Raw genomic sequence first — 25,364 nt, forward strand, 5'->3', positions numbered from 1 at the left:
GGTTGCCATTTCCTCCTCCAATGCATGAAAGTGAAAAGTGAAAGTGAAGTCGCTCCGTCGTGTATCACTCTTCGCGACCCCATGGATTGCAGCCCACCAGGCTCCTCCGTCCATGGGATTCTCCAAGCAAGAGTCCTGGAGTGGGGTGCCATTGCCTTCTCTGAACACATAGCACACATACTGTATGCACTGTCTCTTGCCCTCACAGAGTGTACATATTTCAAATGCATAATGAGAAGTCAATAAAGAGTTTTTGAATTGAAATTTTAAAACATATGCTCAATAAAAGCTCACTTAAAAACTGATCCTAAATGAACACTTTCTAAATCTACAGTTGCTATCCTTGATCTCTAGTTTATTTGATTTATTCTTGCATTACTGAACATTTAAAGAACATTTTACTTCCTCAAATAAAATGTTTTGTTTGATCAAAGAATCCACCACTCAAATTCTATTCGATGATATGTCATTGAATACCTAGACAAGACCAGATCTGTTGTATCCTTCATTTCACAGATAAATAAATGGGGGCTCAGAGGATCAAACAGTCAAGAAGTAGCAAAGCGTGGATTCTATCTTAAAGCTTTGCCTTGTCCCACACTTGCATCTCAGACTGTAAAACCAGAGTACAGAAAATCACTGCAACCAAGGAATCCAGAAAGTCCTCATAAACTCAAAAGTGAGGAAGATGTATCCACTCTCAAACACATGGGGCTCTCCTGATAACTCAACTGGTAAAAATTTCACCTGCAATGCAGGAGACCCCAGTTTGATTCCTGGATTGGGAAGATCTGCTGGAGAAGGGAAAGGGTACCTACTCCAGTATTCTTGGGCTTCCCTTGTGGCTCAGCTGGTAAAGAATCCACCTGCAATGTGGGATACCTGGGTTCAATTCCTGGGTGGAGAAGATCCCCTGGAGAAGGGAAAGGCTACCCACTCCAGTATTCTGGCCTGGAGAATTCCATGGACTGTGTAGTCCATGGGATCACAAAGAGTCAGATGTGACTGAGTGACTTTCACTTTCAAAGACATTAATTACATATAAAAGTAAAAACTATAAAAAATGATAATTCTGCATATACTTTTCTTCCAAGATTTAACTTAAGCTATTAGAAGGCAAAACTTCTTCCTCAGAATATTTTACTCAGTTATGTATTTCTAGGGCTTCCCAATGTGGACCTAGTGGTAAAGAACCCTCCTGCCAATGCAGGAGATGTAAGAGACGTGAGTCTGATCCCTAGGTCAGGAAGATTCCCTGGAGGAGGGCAAGAAAACCCACTGCAGTATTTTTCCCTGGAGAATCCCATGGATAGAGGAGCCTGGTGGGCTACAGTCCATGGCGTTGCAGACAGCTGGACACAACTGAGGTGACTTAGCATACAGGCATGTATGTATTTCTGGATTCTCATTAAACAATGTAAATCCATACTGATGATCTTAACATATTCTCAGCACTGTAAGATGGACACAACTCAGTGATTTTTCCTATAGTTCACAGGAACACATTATAATTACAGTAAGATGCAGTAATGAGAGATTCAGAATAAAGTCAGATTGAACAATCTGATTATTAAGAGCTCTTAAGTTTCTCACTGTAAGAAAAAAAGACATTTCCTTCTGCCTATTGTACATTTTGGGCAACTTGTTCTTTCAGTTTTATGTATTTTTAAATACTCAATTAGTTTAGTTTATATACCATATATATAACCTTATATACCAAGGTTCCTAGACACACTACCAATAATGCAGAATGAACTGATCTTACTCTGTCATTTATGTTCTTATTTATCCACACACCAAACCACAGGACGATCCAGAAATTCCCCCCAAAAAGTGAGCAAGATTCTGAATCAATTCATCAGGTGCAGTGTGGGGAGTTTGTCTCCCCTAGAGTTTTTAGTTTTTATAAATTCTTTATTCCTCCATATTCAAGGAAGTTATATACTATTATTTTAAACTCATATTAATATTCAAAATTTCTCCTAGAGAGGCTTTGCTTTTCTCCACACTGAACTCAGATATCCCCTTCATTTCTAATCAATTGCTTGCTATTTTTGAATTCTGTACATTCCTTTTTGAATTATGGTTTGCTCAGGATATATGTTCCTTAGTACGATTGCTGGCTCAGACAGTATTTTTAGTTTTTAAAGGAACCTCCACAATGTTCTCCATAATAGTTGTATCCATAGTAGTTGTATCAATTTACATTCTCACCAACAGTGCAAGAGAATTCCCTTTATTCCACACCCTCACCAACGTGTATTGTTTGTAGATTTTTTGAAGATGGCCATTCAGACAAGTGTATGGCCATACATTTTGCTCTGCATTTCTCTAGTAACGAGAAATGTTGAGCATGTTTTCCTGTGTTTTGTGGCCATGTGTATGTTTTATTTGGAGAAATATCTGTTTAGGTCTTCCACCCATTTTTGATTGGGTTACTTGCTGCTGTTGTTGTGTTGTTTTGTTTTGTTTTTTTGATATGAAGCTGCATGAGGTTGTTGTATATTTTGGAGATTAATCCTTTGCCAATTACTTCATTTACAAATATTACTCCCATTCTGAGGGTTGTCTTTTCATCTTCTTTGTGGTTTCCTTTGCTGTACAAAGCTTTTAAGTTTAATTAGGTCTTATTTGTTTATATTTTCATTACTGTGGGAAATGGGTCAAAAAGAATCTTGCTGTGATTTATGTCAAAGAATATTCTGCCTGTTTTCTTGTAAGAATTTTATAGTGATTGTCTCACATTTAGGTCTTTAATCCATTTTGAGTTTAGTTTTGTGTATGGTGTTAGGAAGTGTTCTAATTTCATTCTTTTACAGGTAGCTGTCCAGTTTTCCCAGAACCACTTATTGAAGAAATTGTGTTTTCTCCATTGAAAATTTTTGCCTCCTTTGTCATAGATTAAATGACCATAAATGTATGGGTTTATTTCTGAGGTCTCTATCCTATTCCATTGATTTATATATCTGCTTCATGCCAGTACCATAGAGTTTTGATTACTGGTGGTTTCTCATAAAACTAAAACTAGAAATTCCATATGACCCAGTATCCACTCCTGGGAATATGGCCGGAAAAAACCCAAAACCATAATTAGAAAAGATACATGCACTTCAATATTCATCGCAGCATTATGTACAGTTGCCAAGATATGGAAGCAATGTAAGTATTCATTAACAGGTGAATGGATAAAAATGTGGTGCACACATACACACACACACACACACACATACACACACACTGAAATACTACTAAGTCATAAAAAATAAAAACCTGCTTTATACAGCAACATGGATGGACTTAGAGGGTATTATGCTGATTGAAATATGTCAGACAGAGAAAGGCAAATATTGCATGACAGTACTGATAGAAGAACACAAAAATTACAACATACTAGAGAATACAATAGAAGAGGCACAGACCCACAGATATAAAGAACAGCTAGTGGTTATCAGTGGGGAGAAGGAAGGGTGAGGAACAATAAAAGGATAGGTGATTAAGAAGTACAAAATATTTTGTATAAAAAGTACATTACACAACACAAGGAATACAACTAATATTTAATAGCATGTATTAATGGGTTATAACCTTTAAAAGTCATGAATCACTATATTGTATACCTGTAAAGTATAATGTTGCACATAAATTATATGCCCAGAGATAAATCCATGTACCTATCGATACCTTATCTTTGACAAAGGAGGCAAGAATATACAATGGAGAAAGACAATCTCTTTAATAAGTGGTGCTGGGAAAAGTGGTCAACCATTTGTAGAAGAATGAAACTAGAACACTTTCTAACACCATACACAAAAATAAACTCAAAATGGATTAAAGATCTAAACATAAGACCAGAAACTATAAGACTCCTAGAGGAGAACATAGGCAAAACACTCTCCGACATACATCACAGCAGGATCCTCTATGACCCACTTCCCAGAATATTGGAAATAAAAGCAAAAATAAACAAATGGGACCTAATTAAACTTAAAACCTTCTTCACAACAAAGGAAACGCTAAGCAAGGTGAAAAGACAGCCTTCAGAATGGGAGAAAATAATAGAAAATGAAGCAACTGACAAAGAATTAATCAAAAAATATTCAAGCAACTCCTGCAGCTCAATTCCAGAAAAATAAACGACCCAATCAAAAAATGGGCCAAAGAACTAAACAGACATTTCTCCAAAGAAGACATACAGATGGCTAACAAACACATGAAAATAAAAACCACAATTAGGTACCATTTCACGCCAGTCAGAATGGCTGCTATCCAAAAGTCTACAAGCAATAAATGCTGGAGAAGGTGTGGAGAAAAGGGAACCCTCTTACATTGTTGGTGGGAATGCAAACTAGTACAGCCACTATGGAGAACAGTGTGGAGATTCCTTAAAAAACTGGAAATAGAACTGTCTTATGACCCAGCAATCCCACAGCTGGGCATACACACCAAGGAAACCAGAATTGAAAGAGACACGTGTACCCCAATGTTCATCGCAGCACTGTTTATAATAGCCAGGACATGGAAGCAACCTAGATGTCCATCAGCAGATGAATGGATAAGAAAGCAGTGGTACATATACACAATGGAGTATTACTCAGCCATTAAAAAGAATACATGTGAATCAGTTCTAATGAGGTGGATGAAACTGGAGCCGATTATACAGAGTGAAGTAAGCCAGAAAGAAAAACACCAATACAGTATACTAATGCATATATATGGAATTTAGAAAGATGGTAACAATAACCCTGTATGCGAGACAGCAAAAGAGACACAGATGTATAAACAGTCTTTTGGATTCTGTGGGAGAGGGAGTGGCTGGAATGATTTGGGAGAATGGCATTGAAACATGTATAATATCATATAAGAAACGAGTCGCCAGTCCAGGTTCAATGCAGGATACAGGATGCTTGGGGCGAGTGCACTGGAATGACCCAGAAGGATGGTACGGCAAGGGGGGTTGGGAGGGGGGTTCAGGATGGGGAACACGTGTACACCCGTGGCAGATTCATGTTGATGTATGGCAAAACCAATACAATATTGTAATTAGCCTCCAATTAAAATAAATAAATTTATATTAAAAAATAAAATAAAATAAAAAGTTATTTTAATGTGTTCCTGTGTCAAACAGGGATCAGTTGTGGAAATCAAGATCTTTGGCAAAACATTCCAAATGGAAGAAGCTTTGTGGAGTACATTCATTTTTCTGCCATGTGAAAAATATTCTGTCCATTGACATGGCAAAATCACCAGATTATGCTCAGGCATGATCTATCACTAAGGAGATTTCCTTGCTTCTCTAATGATAAGTGAGCCAGTAGCAGCAGGACATGTCATTCATTGGTTTAATGATGCCTTTTGGTATGAAGAGGCATCTTTATATATGATATGAAGGCATCTTCATATATGGGAGGAAAATTACGAATAATTAAGACCACTTTTTAAGGCTTCCCTGATAGCTCAGTTGGTAAAAAATCCACCTGCAATGCAGGAGACTTGGGTTTGATCCCTGGGTTGGACAGATTCCCTGGAGAAGGGAAAGACTACCCACGTCAGTATTTCGGCCTGGAGAATTCCATGGATTGTATAGTCCATGAGGTCACAAAGAGTCAGACACGACCAAGCGACTTTCACTTGACTTCACTTCTAGCCCACTTTTTAGAGGAAGGTAAACAACTACCTCAATTTTCTCAATAGTCTGCTGCTGCTGCTGCTAAGTTGCTTCAGTCATGTCCGACTCTGTGCAACCCCACAGACGGCAGCCCACCAGGCTTCCCCGTCCCTGGGATTCTCCAGGCAAGAACACTGGAGTGGGTTGCCATTTCCTTCTCCAATGCATGAAGGTGAAAAGTGAAAGTGAAGTCACTCAGTCCTGTCCGACTCTGAGCGACCCCTTGGACTGCAGCCTACCAGGCTCCTCCGTCCATGGGATTTTCCAGGCAAGAGTGCTTGAGTGGGGTGCCATCGCCTTCTCTGGTCAACAGTCTACTATGTCTACATTTTGAATATGTCTAATATTTTAAAATCCTATAATATATATTTTAAAAATCTTAGTAGGTGGCATGACAATTTATTAATATAAATAGAATTAGGTTTTAAAGGATGGATAAGTACATAGCATTAGTTGCCAGAAGAGCCTGTGTAGTCATTAGAAACTGCAAAGCAAGATGAAACAGCTAACTTGCTTAAGTGTTTTTATATATTATAATTCATTTTCATGAAAAGTGAAAGTGTTAGTCGCTCAGTTGTGTCCGACTTTTTGTGACCCCATGGGCAATAGCCCACCAAACCCTTTTGTCCATGGAATTCTCCAGACAAGAATACTGGACTGGGTTGCCATTTCCTTCTCCAGGGAATCTTCCCAACCTAAGGATCGAACCTGGGTCTTCCACATTGCAGGCAGGCTCTTTACCATCTGAGCCACAGTGGCAGATGTTTGGAAATAGTTAATAACAATTTTATTTTATTATAAACAAACTTAGTAATTACATGATGCATTAATTCATCTTAGGTGATATGGAATATTGATAGGTTCACACATTATGGTATCAGTTCAGCTCAGTCATGTCCGACTCTTTGCGGCCCCATGAATCGCAGCATGCCAGGCCTCCCTGTCCATCACCAACTCCCAGAGTTCACTCAGACTCACGTCCATCGAGTCAGTGATGCCATCCAGCCATCTCATCCTCTGTCGTCCCCTTCTCCTCCTGCCCCCAGTCCCTCCCAGCATCAAGTTCTCAAATGTGTGGTCAAGATGGAAAGATGACTCGTGTCTTAATATTTATATTATGAGGTCATTAGCTGGCAGGCAGAGACTGATATAAGCTATACTTATTAAAGACATGCAAAGAATATAAAATATTTCTACTAAAAGATAATGAAATAAATTTTTACAAATAAGTTCAAGTTTATATTGGGATGTGAAAGATGGACAAAAAAGAGTGAAATTCAAGCATGACTGAAGAAAGTAGAATGTGTGTTTGGCACAATAAGTGGACTGGTTTTGATGTGCCAAGTGTTTGTTTGAGGGAATGTTATGAGATTAAGAAGAAAAGACACAAGAAGCACACACAAACACATAATACATACTTGCATATGTATATATGTATACATAGTATTATTGATCATTTACTAAATATGATTATTTGAATTATGTTTTATATCATTTGATTGGAGAAATGGAATTATTTTTCAGATTACTTTTATGCACCCTAATGACTGATCTTTTACATATCTTGGAATGTGAGCATCCTATTTTAATGTCACTGATATATGCAATATGATTTTTTAAAATGACATTGAAAAAAATCAAAGCAGAACACTATTAGTTCAAAATGCTAATCAGACCTTAATGTAGAAAACTGGAGGACATGAGATAGCAACAGTAAGACAAAATAAGAACATTATCTCCATGGTCCACAGATGATATTAAATTGCTGAGAAGCAGAGCAGTGTCAGTCTCTGAAATCACTTCTAATGATAGTCCATGATGTTCATCCTCCTTAGGAGGATGGTACTATCGAAGAAGGCACTAGAACCTTTCCAACAAAAGAATCTTGAGCCATTTAGTTCATAAAAGTAAAGGTCTATACTCTCTTTAAACGATCAGTATATTTATAAACAATAATAGAAAAATACTGTTCATTATATTTTAATAATAAAAATCAAATAATTTTAACAAAGCGAAATATTTGGGGGCATGATTTCAAAAAGTTTAGCAGAACAAAATGTAGATGTCTTCTGAAGGCCCCAATTGTTTAAGTTCACTATCCAAATAATCCTGATGCTTAGAGCACAGGGATTGCTCACTGAATTAATAAGAATTTGTAAGCCATATTCCAGTGAAGACTTTATTTACACTGCATACTAACGTATCCAGAAGACTGTATGTTTGAGCAGTGAAATTGGTTCTACTTTTTTTAAGTTTCTAGGATCTATGAATACTTTCATCCGCCTGTGGATTAAATTCCTATAAAATATTCATGTTTCTTTTCTCAATCCCCATAAACATCTTTCCTATATAAATTCATTCCATTTCTTCATAATCTTTATTTCTGTGATTCATAAAATTATAACCACACAGAAAAGCTCATTAATTTTACAGAAAAAATTTAAAAACTTATTTGTATAAAAACTCTCTAATTACCGTAGAGACAATGCTGAGTACAGAATTTTGTATGAATTTGTCTCTTCATCCTGACATACGTGAGGAATTTTATAGCAGACAAGGAATTTTACTTAACACTGCTATTTCACGCAATTTTCCTCTTAGCTTAGTTCCCTCTAAACTTTGTTCTACATAGTTTAAATTCATTAAGATTGCAATTATATATAAATTTGTAATTTAGTTAGAGTTCTTTTTATGGGCACAATGGAAACCGTCCAAGATATTCTTGTTTTGAATTTTAACATACAGAAGTCTTTCCACTACATGCAAATTAGAACAGATTTCCTTTCACTTAAAATATGAAATTACTGTGAATTACTTTTTCTTTCTTTCTTTGCAATTCATAAGAGTTTACGGCACTTGCATTTAACATAGACAGATGGTTTTTGCAGTCAGCTTCTCTTATGCCTTTCATCACTGAAATATAGCCATTTAGAAATGATAGCCACTTTTCTTTAGGTATATTTATGTTGGAAACAGTAGAATCATAAAAAAAGTATTTCTTGAAGAGAATTGTTAAAGCACATTGGAGCTTATTAAGTTTTAAAAATCTGCAACAGTTTAGAGCTAACACTAATGATCATTTTAAATAATTTCTAAAATTGCGAAATTGAATAGTATATGTGGAGGGAAATCCAGTTTTGCTTAGGCAATTGCAAGTAATACAGATTCAAAGAAGCATTGGAATAAAAACTGTAAAGTGTAATTTGGAGTAATGTCAAAATATATTTTAGCTATTGAGAAACTAGAAGATTATTTAAGCAAAAACAAGCAAATAAACCAAAGAACCCCTTTAGATCCATTTCATCACAAGTGGTAGGCAAAGAAGTTTGTTAAGAAATGGTATATTATAGCTCTTCAAACATGAATGGGCTATCATAGATTCATATCACTGGATCACATGAATCCTTTACTCAATGATTATGAAAGATATCTGCTAAAATATCATAAAACAAAAAATACATAGTAATATGAACTTTAAGAACATACACACAAAAGAAAAAAAAAACACAAAGATAAGAGGGAAAAAAGGAAATTCATTTTTAGGTAAAATAAACCACTGTGTATATGGTTTGAAAGAAGCAGAGACAGAAAGGACCTAAAAGTATGCTCACATTATATTCAGGGATATGTTCTGAGGTGTGTTTCCAAAAAAAAATACATATATATATAAAAGGAAGTTTTTAAGTAGAAAAAATATATTAATGATTTCTTTATTTTTAATGCTACCACAACATAACATAGAAAATTTCTCATAAATTTAGGAATGTGACAAGTTAGATAACATCAAATATGGCAAAACACATTTGAGGAAATACATGTATGGGATTAATTTTGTTGAATTATGATGTTCATTCTCATTATTTTTATTCTATATTTTAAATAATCACTGGCATTCTTTTAAAATACTAACAAAAGCAGAAACGTTTCATACTCAACAATGACCATGGAAGAAATTTTTATATTTAGTAACATTAATAAAGTGTTTCCACTAATGATTATTCTGAGTTTTACATTCAGATTGAAAGAGGCCTAATCTGTACATTTTCATTAAAAATTAATTGACAATATAATAGAATCATGGCCTCTTACAATATTATGTATGCTGTAGACATAGCGTTATACATATACAATATGCTCCTCAATCACCAGTGAAGAGTCCAGGAGCTGTTGAACAAACTGATCACAAGGCTGAGAAGCCCTGTCTTTGCAAACACCACCAAGTGGTTTTTTCTCTCACTTTTTAGTATACACATCTAGACAAGGATCACCAGATATTTGAGAAAAGTTTCCAGTATGAATGACAGAGAATAAAATAAATAAAAACAACAACAAAGTAAGTCTAGGAGAAAATCAGGGAGCAGAAACAACTTTGACAACAGACTATCATGAAGGATTTAGAAATTTAAAAATTGATAACAAACTAAAAATATAAATGTTACAGTGAAAAAAATATATAGTAGGATGGTACTAATCTTCAATCTACTTCAGTTTAAGCTTATATTCAAAAGTTTGCTGATCTATCAGACATAGACTTATATGTTATAAATCCAAACAAATAATTCAAAACAATTTTGAAAAATATGCTTATTAAATGCTACTTTTCAAAGAAGAAAATGGCTTTTTATACCATATAAATTGATGTTTTTTCTTTCAAATTTTAATTAAAACAGATTTTTTCGCTAACACTAAAACCTGCATAAAAAGTTTTGAATTATATGTAACATGAAGCATGCACATAATCTTAACTGTAATGTTTTCAAAATAAATACTTTAATGTTAAATTTGCCATCAAAAAATTAAAATACACACAATGAAATTGCATCCTGCAAAACCACATTTAAAGTTCAATGGAACTATGCAATGAAAGGATTGAAAAATCCAACCGGGTATTTATTTTCAAATTATAGTCAATTATTATATTCCTTGATTAGTTAAAAAGGCAAGAACTCAGAAAGTAAAAGTTTCATTGAATTTTTATTGAGAAAGTGCTCTTATGTTCAAATAAAACTTATCCCCCTTATTTTCAGTAACAAAGGGAAATTCTACTAAAAGCTTAGACCTAAATAAAGCAAAGTGTATAATAATTTTGGTTTACACTGGAAGGACTTCTTGTGTGATTCTAGCTGTGATTTTATGTGTGTTTCTAAACATTTCACAAATCAATAGAAATAGATTATGCTATTTGAGAGAATTATTTTCTTCTCTGTTAAAAAGAGCTTGATATTTTAAAATATTAATTTTCCATTTTCATCTTGAAGACTGAAAACTGAGTAGCAAGTTTGCAAGATTATTATTTTCTCTTCATTTGTGCCCAATGAGGTATATATTAACACTTACAAAATGTTAAATGATATGGCAATGAGTATGTCATATAGCCCTCCCAGTCAAAAAGTCTTACTCCACCTGTAATACATGATTTTCACTCATAATTAAATGTTAGGATGACTCACATTCCATATTTGAATAGTTCAGGTTTTGATATCTGATTTGCTCATAATTCTCTATGTTTTGAAAATTAGTTTTGTGTCACATCAATGATTGGGATGATCAGTAAGGGTTTAGTTAAGCCCTGACAAAGAATATAATAATAGGTCTAGTCTTCAATTGCCCTCTAAGCCAGGTGCAGAGTTAGCAACTGAAATTCACAGAAGATTAATTAATAAGTCATTTAGAGTCACAATCCACTAACAGGAAATTTCCTATTGAATGACATTACAATCAAGCAAGAGCTGATATTTATGTCTAGGTGACTTCCCTGGTGGCTCAGATGGTAAAGCATCTGCCTACAATGTGGGAGACCCAGGTTCGATCCCCGGGTTGGGAAGATCCTCTGGAGAAGGAAGCAGCAACCCACTCTAGTACTCTTGCCTGGAAAATCCCATGGATGGAGGAGCATTGTAGACTACACTCCATGGGGTCACAAAGAGTAGGACATGACTGAGCGACTTCACTTTCACTATGATATTGGCAATTGGAATCAGATACATGAATAGTATATAATGTATTGTAGATACATGGAAAAGTAACTAAACAGACACTAAACTAATGTAAATTAGAAGAAGAAAACCACTCTGAGGGCAAAAAGATGCAGTAGCTGAAACGTTCATGACCATATGCACCTACCTTTATACAGATAAACCTAAATCAATCTTCTAAGAAATGCCTCAAAGGCAATGAGTACGATTATGTTCATAAAAATCTCAAAGTTTAAGATGAATGATTAGCACAAATTATAAAACAAATATATAGTATTATCATTTTTTCATTATTCAAAAATATGAGTCCCTTAACACATCTTCAAAGTAGATAAATACTTTGCTGCTGCTGCTGCTGCTGCTAAGTCGCTTCAGTCGTGTCCGACTCTGTGTGACCCCAGAGACAGCAGCCCACCAGGCTTCCCTGTCCCTGGGATTCTCCAGGCAAGAACACTGGAGTGGGTTGCCATTTCCTTCTCCAACACATGAAAGTGAAAAGTGAAAGTGAAGTCACTCAGTTGTTCCTGACTCTTAGCGACCCCATGGACTGCAGCCTACCAGGCTCCTCTGTCCATGGATTTTCCAGGCAAGAGTACTAGAGTGGGGTGCCATTGCCGTCTCCGAAATACTTTGCAATGGAAAACAATTAAAAAAATAATGCTAAATAAGATCGCAAATTCTGAGGTTTGTGTATATACATATTCATAACTATACATAGATACACACATTACAGATTTTATTATGTCTCACAATTCAAACTTCAACAAAATTTTGAGGTCTATGAAATGAAATCAGCCTTTTAAATTTTATTTTAAATAGATATATGATAAAGAGGATATTATAGTAAATATGGACATTTTAGCTAAGATGCCTGGGAGTAACTCAGACAGAAGATAGTTAGGGTTTGCCACAGGTGTAGACATGACTGAGTGACTGTCATTAGTGCCTATATTAAAATATAAATGCAAATATAATTAAGAAATATGCAGTTCCTTTCTTGCCACTCATTCTAGGGAAGAGAGAATTTTAGCTTGAAATCACTTCCAAAGCAGGTGTGATTGTGAGAGGATATTGTAGGTTGGCCAGGGTAAAAGAATAATTCTAGGCATTGTTAAAAGCACCTAAACTTGTCTAGTGAAGAACATGAGAGCAAGATTGAAGTATCCCTTTTAAAGTAAACTATAGTGACTCAATGAAATATGTGTGCTTAAGGCAGAAAGTTTAAGTCTAAACTATCTCATATATTCTAAAAGTCAAATTATTGATGTAAATTTTATAGCAAACATAACCATCATTATGCATTCCACATTTCATATTTCTATTAGTATAAAGCATTTGCTATTCTGATCTTTACTCTATTTTATATCTTTACCATATCTTTATGAAAATGGTACATCTCCTTGCTAAAGGAAGAACAAATGCCAGACACACATATTCTAGATTGCTAGGGTTGGTAATTCCAGTGGGATTACCCAGCTTGTGGAGGGTCTGGCAATGTAAATATTCTGCTAAGTGCAATTTCTATAATGTCCAGACTTGACATTTCTTATCTTCATATCTGTGCCAACTCAACACAGGTGAGTCTAGAGTGATTTTATCTGTTCTGTCTCCATTGTCTACTAGGACACCGTCACAGGAAGGTTCATGCCTTTCATAGAAACCATACATGTTACACCATACATGTTAGGGTCAAGGCAGAGCCAGCAGAGGGAAACTATGCAACAGTACTTTCTTTACTAGTTTATACTATCTTTTTTGGCCACAAGATGTTATCCTATGTCCCAATTGTGCGTATGTGTCTAAGTCGCTCAGTCATGTCTGAGTCTGCGATCCCATGGACTGTAGCCCGCCAGGCTCATCTGTCCATGGAATTCTCCAGGCAAGAACACTGGAGTGGATTGCATTCTATTCTTCAGGGCATTTTCCCCACTGAGGATTGGAACCTGGGTCTCCTGCATTGCAGGCAGATTCTTTACTCTCTGAGCCACCAGGGAAGCAGTATATCCCAATTAACAGAGTCCCAATCTGTTAATTTACTATTGTTTCCTATTTAGTTTCTTCTCCTAATAATGGCAGAAATATCACACATTCATATGATGAAATTCTACATAAGTGGAAAGAAGTGTTGTAAACTGTTTTAACTTCTCAGATTTAGCTAATTCTATTAATCAAAATGTCATGACTCTCAGTAAAAAATCTGAGTTTTTCAAACATAATTTTGAAGTAAATGTTAGCATGTGAGGTCAAGTTGTATAGGTGGCTTCATAAGTATACATGCAAGGCATCTATATTTTACAGTATGACTTTCATACCTACTTGTGAAATAAATATTATTAATAAATGAAATTTGATAACTGATAATATTCAGCTTTCAAGTGTAACATGTCACCAATTTCTTTTCCAACACACAAAGTTTAAATACAAACTTTTTCCCCTTGGAATTAAACTTTGGTGATTTTGCTCAATTCTTATTTTTTAAATCTTAGTTTTGGCCACACCACGCAGCTCATGGGATCTTAGTTCCCCAACCAGTGACTGAATTCCAGGCCATGGCAGTGAAAGTGCTGAGTCCCAATCACTGGACCTCCAGAGAATTCCTAAAACTCTTTAAACTTTACTAAAGATGGAAAATTTTCTACTCTTTATTAATGAATTCTGAAGAAGAACAGGACAGTGGGAATGTCTCCCCATCCTATCTCATTAAAATAAAAATAGCACATTGAAGGGAAAATAAAAAGCTAATCATACAGGTATATTGAAGATGAGCTTGGATTAGCCAACATGCTTTGAAATCATTGACTCACTTTGAACTCCATGGGAGCGTACTATTTTCCAGGTTTCTGATGCCACTTCTTTGACATCCACTTGATAGTGATTAATAGGCACGCCTCCATGGGAGTCCGGCTTGCTGAAAGAAACCTTGGCTGTGGTCTGTGACAGCTCTATAATCTTCACTCCATAGGGACTTGATGGAACATCTACAAAGGAATAAAAACAAAGGAAATATAACCCAGGTAATGTGGATGGCCATTATTAAGATTTACGGTGCTCTGAGAACTAGGAATAAATGAAAATTGCTGCCTCTATCACTTAATATATTTGAATTACAAAGCTTGCACAAACCACTGAATGATATCTTCAAATTACAGGAAAGTATACACTGGTTCATGTTTATTACTGTAGAAAATAGTAAATTCAATATCAAATTTCATTTATTAAGGGAAGTTTTACTTCTGTCTTTACTATCCAATATAAGCATTTTATTTCCATTCAAGAAAAACAAGTTCCTGAGTGTATGTATATATGTGTGTGTGTGTGTGTGTGTGAAAGAGAGAGAGAGAGAGAGAAGGCAGGTACAAGTAAAATATAAGAAAACTAGATTTTATTGAATTATGAACATAAATAATTATCTTTAGTGAAAATGTGAGATTTATTTTTGTTTATAAAAATTATATTAATAATTGGGCAAATGTTTAGAGAAATTGTCATTATGAAATAAATAAAGCTTTAAACTATCTTTTAAATTTTTCCTTATGAATCATTTAATTAAAATAATGTTACATATTTAAGTTTTAATCCTTTAGTTGAGATATTTACATTTTAATCCCTGCAATTAAAGGAAACAGTTACAAAATCTTTTTTCTATGTGCTTTGTAATAATCCTTTACTCATATTACTTCAAACACAAGAAGATACCCTTGAGCAGATACCTTTGGGTGAAACTTCATTGTATTTTCTAGTACACAAAGCCTTGTAAAGAATTATCTGAAAGGCCAAACAAGCAACAGGAGAGTGTAAGAGAGAAAAAAGTCTTGATGAGGAAATCAATGAAACCTCTGCTCTGAAAACATGAGCAATTAGAGACATGTTAAACATTAAAGGAATTTCTCTCTGTCCCTTCTGTCTCTCTGTCTCAGTCTTTCTTCAATATCACATTTGAAAAAAATCATAAAGATTAGAAATATATACAATTTAGGTAAATTATATATAGGTATTTTATAAATATGTAAATTAAGTATATACTTCCATCTCAGGAATAAACTTTACAAAACGAAAATCACTTGATTGAGAATAATGCAGTAATTGTAAATTTTTGATTCAGTATAATCAAACATTCATATAAAAATCTCTAATGGCTGTCAAGAGTCAAATGTGCCTTATTTGCTAGAGTTAAAAGAGAGCACTGTAGATCACATAAAAATATGTCTTACAAATGACACTGGACAAGAGCCAAGAGGTCAGGTTTATGGCCTTTTGGATATTCATATTGTAAAGAAATGCAACAGTGTACATTTCAGGTCTAATTAGTGATTGCAAATTATTTGGCAGTCCTATGAAGTGCATTATACTAAAACTCTAAGGTTCAGAAATAAATATGCAGAATATGGATGCATCCCAAAGTCATACAACTATGAAAATATTACCTGGAAATAGACATTTTAAGTTATCTTAATAATTTATTTAAGCTGTCATATACAAACATTATTATAATTTTACAGGGTTTTCCTGGTGGCTTAGATGGTAAAGAAAAGTTTCTTTAATCACTAGGTTATAACCAAAGTTTCTTTTCAGCTGTAGGTTTGATCTAAAGTATGCAGAAGAGGGAAAACAAACACATATTGATTGTTCCACGTAAGACTGAGCCGGTGTTGAGTGACTCTGTAACATCAATTAGGACTAAGTTGGGCATCACAGCAACAACATTTAGTTTGAGGGCACATTTCAAAAGAAAAGTTTTTAAGTACTAGTGGAGGCTGGAAGAGCTTCCCAGGTGGTTCAGAGGTAAAGAATCTGCCTGCCAATGCAGGAGACGTAGGTTTGATCCCTGAGTCAGGAAGATCCCCTAGAGCAGGAAATGGTAATCTGCTTCAGTATTCTCGCCTGGACAATCCCATGGACAGAGGAGCCTGGTGGGATACTGCCCAGAGGTCGCAAAGAGTTGGACATAACTGAGACTGAGCACGCATGCAGAGAGAGGGTCAAAGGGCTCCCACCTTTGACCCTATGGTATGTACACAGTTTGGGGTTCTTACCCTTAGTACAGAAGTATGCACCATTTGCTAAGCTGTATACTCTGATATCGTACACCAACTGAACCTTTAGTCTTAGCATAAATGTACCATCACAAAAGTATAGGTGAGTGGGTATTTTTTCTATCTATTCTCAGACCTCTTGACTCTTAGCTCGGTTTTCATTTACATTTATTTTTTGTTGGCTTCTTCTTTCTCTTACCTGACTAAAAAGAAAAGTGTGCTTGTAATTTGAAGCTCTAAAATCTTTTTTTAGATAAAATCTGATTTTATATGTCCAACCACCCAATGGCTACTAAATTATGAATTTCTTGAGGAAAGGGAAAAAATATTTGCTATACACAATTTATACATGCAAGCATATATACATACATATATACACAGATGAACTGTTGAAAAAAAGTGATGGGCTATACTCAGGCCTCAGGAAATATATGATAAATTACAATTTTCATCAATTAAAAATATGATATAGAGGTACAGATTTTGGCCAAGTAAATAGTGCCTGACACCTAAACTAACACCTCTAATTCTTCTCTCCACTTTCTCAATTGTTTCATAATCACATTCATTCTTGATCCTACCTCTGATATATACATCAGCATTAGTCACAAAGTTATTTTTATTTTTCTTGCATTTTAATTCTTGAGATGAGAAAATTCCGTGAGATGGTGAAGGACAGGGAAGCCTGGCGTGCTACAACCCTTGGTGTCTCAAAGAGTCAGATACCACTTAGCAAATGAATAACAACATCTTTTCATTCCTGCTTGCACTGTGAACTCCAAAGCCCATGCCCCATATGCTTCTTCCTGAAATGCCATTAGTGGCTCTCAGCTTCCTCTTCTGTTGGACAGCCCACCAAGTTTGAATCCATATGGCATGGAAATGCAAAATCAATATTTCTAAAGACCACTCTGATCATGTTACTTTCCTGAGGAGATATTCAGGAGCTTCCTCCTCTTTACAACCTCAAACTTAGACTTTTCTGTCTGGCTTTCAAGATCCTGAAATATCTAACCTCACTGGGTGTATTCAAGCAAAAGATCATATTTTAAAAGATGATCAAACACAACCCACTGTTTCAAATGGGGACTGTGGATGTTGAATTTCATTCACAATGCTCCCATCATTCCATCTCAATAACTAAAGAATGCCACCTATCACTAAATGAATAAAAAGCATAATTGTACAAACACTTTATTTATATTTACTTTTCCTTTTCATCTCTACTAGTACCAACATAGGATTGGGTGAAAAGCCTGGATATATATCATCAGAATCTATAAATCCAAAGTCTGGCCTTTTGTCAGCTGCAACCCTGGACATGTCTGTTAATCTTTTCCACAGTCAGTATTTTTCTCCCCAAAATGGAGATTAGAATAACGTCCACGCTAGGGATGTTACTTGCATTAACTAATGAAAAACATGTAAACCAGAACCTGAAATACATTAATAATACGCACTTAGTAAATATTAGTCATCATAGTTTTGCTATCCTTCCCTGATAACCACATTCTTACTATCACTTTATTTTGTATCCACTGACATCTTTCAATATTCAGTAAACTGGTCGGTAAAAGATACAATACTGAGATTCAGCTTAGAAATTTTTGCTGTGTATAGTAGCAAAGAGTTGCTGTCACAGTCCAGGAGTCACATAGGGATCGTCTGTGAAGTTGATGTATGATTCTAGGCAAATAAAACTCATTTAGTATCAGTTTTATTTTAAGCAAAATGTTAATAATAACAGCATTAAAGTTGCTGTTGTGTGGGTAAGTTAATGGGGATATATATCACAGGGTATTTACAAATATCATTCCACTTACCCTTTCTTTAAAACAGCTCTCAGTGTCTAAATAATATTGATGTAAATTTTGATATTTAAGCATATATCTAAGGTCATAGTTTGATCAAAGTATAAAGGAGAAAACATAAAAAATCTTTCTTGGTAATCATTTATACGTTGTAACAGGTAAAGGAATAATAAGAGGAGTTGCTTCTCTGACTTTAATTCTGATAAAATAAAACAATACAATTAAATAAAATGGAACTAGTAAGTAAAGTTAGAGTATAAACAACCTGATTAATAAGGAAGAGGGCAATAAGCAGATATATATGTGTATGTATATTTATATATACATATCTATATGTATCTCTCTCTCTCTCTCTCTCTCTCTATATATATATATATATATATATATATATATATATATACAGATAGATACACATAGATATTTGGAAACAAATTCAAAACAATACATCAAATGTTATGTTCCCCTGCCCAACAACAAAACAGCATCCTAAAATGAAGATACTCCCTATAAAGCAGAATCTTGAAAGCACATGCCCCAAGATATTCATGTGGAGGAAAAGAGTTGAAGAATATAATGTACTTATAAAGGATAATTTGGGTAAGTAAATTTTTAAAAAACATTTTCAACTTGATTATGAATCATGAGATTAAAAAACAGTATTTCTTCAGGAGTCAGGATTAGGTAGGGGCTTATAGAAATCATGATGTTCATTCACTCATATTGCACCCTATCACTTCTGGATTCATGGATATCCAACCTCTGATTTTTCCAAGGCCAAACTCTTCATCTTGGAATAATATTACTTTTACTTTTCTGCAGAACACTGTCATCAGGGAGCTCTTCTCTTCCTTTTATTTTTCTTTGGACTTTCAGTCTCGCTTTCTTCTCTGTCTTATTACGATGAATTAAAAAGATTTCTGCAGTTCTACTCCCTTCTCAGACAACAAGCTCTTTAGTTTCCCTATCACACAACTTAGCTGTTTTGAGTTTCTACCCCAACATCTTTATTTCTGAAACTTTGGTTTCCTGGATTGCTGGGAAAATGGCAATTAAGATACAGTGGTTCAGAGACACTGACTCAGCTCTTTCCCCAGCAGTGAGGGTATAGTATCACTTAACTTAGATCAATCAGAACAATTTGTCAATCTTGTAAGAATTTTAAAATATTTTTTCTTAATATTTGTAATCAATTTTTCTAAAATGGTGTTTGAATCCTTATCTCAAATACTTTCATATGATACCCCTCCTCCATTTCTATCACTATGCTACTCCTCTTTACCAAAAGAAATGGAAGGCTAAAATCTTTATTCCCTGGGCTCACTTGCTGCTATGGTTGTTACCACCATAAAGGCATTTAGGATGAGTGGCACATCCTCATGGTTTAACATGCTAAACCAGTGTGAGTGTCATTCCTATTCTTCTGAGCAGGCGCATGTGGACAAGAGGACATACAGATGTGGATTACAGAAGTACCTCGACTCCTTACTCCACAGTCTATTCAATTTCTGGTGCCGGGGGCTGTGAAATCAGTAGAAGGGTAGCTTGACTGCAAAGTTTCTTGACCTCTGATAAGCAGTTGCAGACTTGACTTTGGACCTCACTTGAGGTATATTAAGACCTTGAAGTCAGAAGACTGGTGGCTATCTCATGCCTTCCCTCTCCCCTGTTTCTCAAATAAATTTATAACCACCCATGTCTCCATATTAAAATATTATTTCCTGGTTTATTTATCAATTTCCACCTGATAAAGGTCCCAAATATTAAGGGAATTCTCATATAAAGAATTGAGTTTCCTAGATTTAGTAAGACCCTACCATGCAGAGTGTATATATCAACTGCATTCACCTCAAGGATAATGCTGAAATGGCTTTCATCTGCTTCGGCTCTGAGTGGCCTATTATTTACAATAAATTTTATATATTTTTCCTATTTCAATTGTGAGCTTAATCTAACATTATAGCCAATCTGTAGCACATCTGAAACTGTAAATTCCTCATATCATTACCCACCTGGTTTGCTCCAAATTCCAAATCAAATCATTATTCTATTGATCTTTTAACATCATTTGATCACATATGTTTAAAATTTTCTCCTCACAGGTAGTGACACTAAACTTCTGAATAATTGTTTTCAATTTTATTTGTTCATTTACTTTTATAACTGTCAGGTACACTACAGCCTGGCGGGCTGCAGTCCATGAGGTTGCAAAGAGTCGGACACGACAGAGCGACTAAGCACATACACACAACTATGACTCATAAGCAAATCAAATGACGCATTTTGAACCCTTAATACATTCAATAATTCATCTAAATCTACTATAAGCCAGGTAATTTTCAAAGACAAAACTTTCCCTTATAGTATAGGAAAAAAGAGACAGATGTAGATTTTTCAGGTTAGATATCTCAAAATTGATTATGTAAGAGAAACTTACATATTAAATAATACATATTGAAAATTACATATTAAAACTCAACATTTAGAAAACTAAGATCATGGCGTCCAGTCACATATCTTCATGCCAAATAGATGAGGAAACAGTGGCTGACTTCATTTTTCTGGGCTCCAAAATCACTGCAGATGGTGACTGCAGCCATGAAATTAAAAGACGCTTACTCCTTGGAAGGAAAGTTATGACCAACCTAGATACTATTATTCAAAAGCAGAGATATTACTTTGCCAACAAAGGTCCGTCTAGTCAAGGCTATGGTTTTTCCAGTGGTCATGTATGGATGTGAGAGTTGGACTGTGAAGAAAGCTGAGTGCTGAAGAATTAATGCTTTTGAACTGTGGTGCTGGAGAAGACTCTTGAGAGTCCCTTGGGCTTCAAGGAGATCCAACCTGTTCATTCTAAAGGAGATCAGTTCTGAGTGTTCTTTGGAAGGAATGATGCTAAAGCTGAAACTCCAGTACTTTGGCCACCTCATGCGAAGAGTTGACTCATTGGAAAAGACTCTGATGCTGGGAGGGATTGGGGGCAGGAGGAAAAGGGGACTACAGAGGATGAGATGGCTGGATGGCATCACCGACTCGATGGACGTGAGTTTGAGTGAACTCCGAAATTGGTGATGGACAGGGAGGCCTGGCGGCTGTGATTCATGGGGTCGCAAAGAGTCAGACAGAGCGACTGAACTGAACTGAACTCCTTGGAAGGAAAGTTATGACTAACCTAGATAGGATACTAAAAAGCAGAGACATTACTTTGCCAACAAAGGTCCATCTAGTTAAAGCTATGGTTTTTCCAGTGTTCATGTATGGCTGTGAGAGTTGGACTATAAAGAAAGATGAGTGTCAAAGAATTGATGCTTTTGAACTGTGGTATTGGAGAAGTAAGACCCTTGAGAGCCCCTTGGACTGCAAGGAGATCCAACCAGTCTATCCTAAAGGAGATCAATCCTGGGTGTTCATTGGTAGGACTGATTTTCAAGCTGAAACTCCAATACTTTGGCCACGTGATGCAAAGGGCTGACTCATTTGAAAAGACCCTGATGCTGGGAAAGACTGAGGGCAGGAGGAGAAGGAGACGACAGAGGATGAGATGGTTGGATGGCATCACTGACTCAATGGAGATGGGTGAACTCTGGAGTTGGTGATGGACAGGGAGGCCTGGCCTGCTGCGGTTCATGTGGTCGAAAAGGGTCAGACACGACTGAGCGACTGAACTGAACTGAACTGAAGAGAAACTTAGTTTTATATTTAGTTGGAGAAAGTGTATTTTCCAATGAACTGATTTCAAGCTGCTTTCATATTTTATGGAACAAGGGTCTAGATAAAATGTAGTCCAGGTACAAGGGCAAGTAGATTGACTATAATTACATATCAACAGAATTCTGTTCAATTGATCCAATTTAACCTGTAAGAAGGTCTCTATTCTTAAAAATGACTTGCATAGACTGAACCATGACATAGGTAAAAATGCAAATGACTGCCTCATGGTATTTGTGAATTAAATCAATCCTGGAAAGAGAGCAAAAATATTGGATTTGACAAGATCTCAGTAAGTTAAAAGGATGAGTTCAAATGGACAAGATGAAATTTAATAGGGGTAAGTACAGAGTCCTGAACTGAGATTAAAACAAATCAGCTGTGAAGCATAGTGCAGGAGACCTCAGCAGGTCTCCTAGTATTAGCTTGTGTGAAAAAAGGAGGTAGGAAAAGACTTGAAGGAAAAAAGTGGCAAATCAAGTGAAATTTATGAATTGTTTAATAAAATACAATGTCCATAATAATTAAGATTGTTATCCCAGTATCAGATACTACTGTGCATTCATCATCTATGATGTCCTAGAATTAGCCAGTTTTAAAAAGAGACCTAGCTACTCTCAGCTGCTGTTATTGTTCAGTTGCTAGGTCATGTCCAAATCTTTATGACCCCAAGGACTGCAGCTCGCCAGGCTTCCCTGTCCTTCACTATTTCCTGGAGTTTGCTCAAATCCATGGCCATTGAGTCAGTGACTCTATTTGCTACCATTTCCACCCTTTGCCTTCAGTATTTCTCAGCGTGAGGGTCTTTTTCCAATGAGTCCAGTCTTCACATCAGGTGGCCAAAGTATTAGAGCTTTAGCTTCAGCATCAGTCCTTACAATGTACATTTTGGGTTGATTTCCTTTAGGATTGACTGGTTTGATCTCCTTGCTGTCCAAGGGATTCTTAAGAGTTTCTCCAGCACCACAATTCAAAAGTATCAAATTCTGGTGCTCAGCCTTCTTTATGTTCTAACTCTCACATGACTACTGGAAAAACCATAGCTTTGGCAACACTCATAGTGAAGAATGATACTTAAAAATTAAGATCTGGCTGCCAAGCATGCTCTTTTGTTACTGGGATGTTGTAGCTCTCAAGTTCTCTCAGTGTGTAGAATTATCTTAAAAATTCTTTTCTAAATCACATTCCTGGCAAAAGGAAGCTCCCTGTAGAAGTGGTTGAACACACACACACACACACCTCCACTTCTTTTCTCTATCCAGCTATGTACACAAGACCAGAGTACTCCCAATACCCAATCATCAACTCTGGATCATTCTAATTTTTGCATTTACTGATCTCTTCCCCAAAGGTGAGATAATTATATTGATTTTATTAGCCATGCTAACCCTACAAACTTCAGAAATTAATCATTCATCACTGCCCCCATTTCTTTATTGAAAACTCTCCTTACTCTGATCAGGCTCCCATACTCTTCTCTGGGTTGCTGTCTCTGTCTTAAAACAGGCACATCCTTTCACCGAGCCTGACTTCCAACACCTCACACTGAACAAATGAAAACCATTTAACTCCATTCACTACATTCAGTGTTAAACATCATATGCTGGATTGCCATGCCCTACCCTATCCACAAAAAAACACCCACTTTGCTCAGATGTGAAAAATGAAAGTGAAAATGTTAGTCACTCAGTCATGTCTGACTCTTTGTGACCCCATGGACTGTAGCCCACCAGGCTCCTCCATCCATGGAACTCTCCAGGCAAGAATACTGCAGTGGATTGCCTCCATTTCCTTCCAGGGGATATTCCCAACCCAGGGATTGAACCTGCGTCTCCTGCATTGCAGGCAAATTGTTTACCATCTGAGCCACCAGGGAAGCCAGATGTAGGACTTAATTATTCAGGAGGAAAAAAAAAGGAAGGAAAGAAAGGAAGAATAGAGAATATATTTTGGAAATACATGACATATGAAACTACATAGATATTATGTAATGAATTCAATAAGACTTTAAATCTCATCAGTATAATGTTCTATATTTCATAGTTTCTTGAATTATGAATTTCCAAAAACTAAAAAAAATTTTAAAAGGTCATTTATCAAGTTCTACCTTATAGAAAATGGGGTCATTTTTCAAAAAAGCAATATATAATAGTACATCAATGTTAATATATTTATATTATATTAACTATAATATATATAGCAATCATATGTCTAGATATTATTTATAAACAGTTTCTACAAGGACATTTGCCTAATTTTCTAAAGCTTGGAATTGACATGAGTAGTGGATGCTTCTCATTACTACAATTAATACTTCAATTTATTATAAATGAATTTGATGTGATTTAACACATTTCATTTTCTAGAATTTAGTTTGCTTGTACAAAGATTTATTCATATGACTAACTGCATGCAGTCTACTTCCAATGATTTTCATTGAGATTAGTTTTCTAATGACTTCCTGGTAGACAGTACACTCTGGTTTATATTCTCCCTTATTTCATCATTTTCTGCCTCTTTTCCTTTCTATATTAACTCCTTCTAATTTTAACTTGTTCCTTATCATTTCCTTCCCTAAAAGCTCTCCACAGAATCCTTCTCTTCCTTTACCCATAATGTAGTACAATAAAACTTGAATTGGAGAAGAGCAGGTTTTCCAGTTACATAATAATTTGATTATTATTAGCTTCATAACTTTTAAATTTCCCTTTTGATCTTCACAACTAATGACTTTAAGATATATCTACATATCAAAAGAAATACTTCATAACAATATAAAATTACAGCTATATAATTTAACTTTATATAATTTATTTAATATTTTATATTATATAATTTATTTGAAAAAGTTTCAAAATATTTTCATGAAAGTTATTTATTCTATTAAAATATAATAGTATAATGATTTTCTGATATTTCCCTACCTGGACCTAGAAGACAATAAATTATATTTACATCATCTGAACTTTATAAGTATAAACATGGATATTTCCAGATTTCTAAGTAGTCTTGTACTAATGGCAAAATCTATATGTGTTTATATATATATACATAAATATAAATATATATATATAATATAAATACAAATAAAAACATAGCTAGATTTCTAGTTAAGGTAAACTTTAACCTGCATGATATTTTATCTATATATTTTAAGCTTTAAGGGAAGAACTGG

General features: G+C 35.3%; 1 protein-coding gene across 2 annotated transcripts in view; it reads right to left on the bottom strand.

Annotated features, from left to right (window-relative positions):
- Positions 1 to 25,364, bottom strand: part of NCAM2 (neural cell adhesion molecule 2) — a 567,319-nt gene that overhangs the window by 80,773 nt on the left and 461,182 nt on the right. For both annotated transcript variants that reach the window (XM_027545118.1, XM_027545216.1), the window contains exon 12: positions 14,445 to 14,618. In XM_027545118.1, the coding sequence (XP_027400919.1) occupies positions 14,445 to 14,618 (174 nt within the window). The remainder of the gene's footprint in view (positions 1 to 14,444; positions 14,619 to 25,364) is intronic.

This window comes from Bos indicus x Bos taurus, chromosome 1 (assembly GCF_003369695.1).
Source record: "Bos indicus x Bos taurus breed Angus x Brahman F1 hybrid chromosome 1, Bos_hybrid_MaternalHap_v2.0, whole genome shotgun sequence".
In the NCBI taxonomy this organism is placed as follows: Eukaryota; Metazoa; Chordata; class Mammalia; order Artiodactyla; family Bovidae; genus Bos; species Bos indicus x Bos taurus.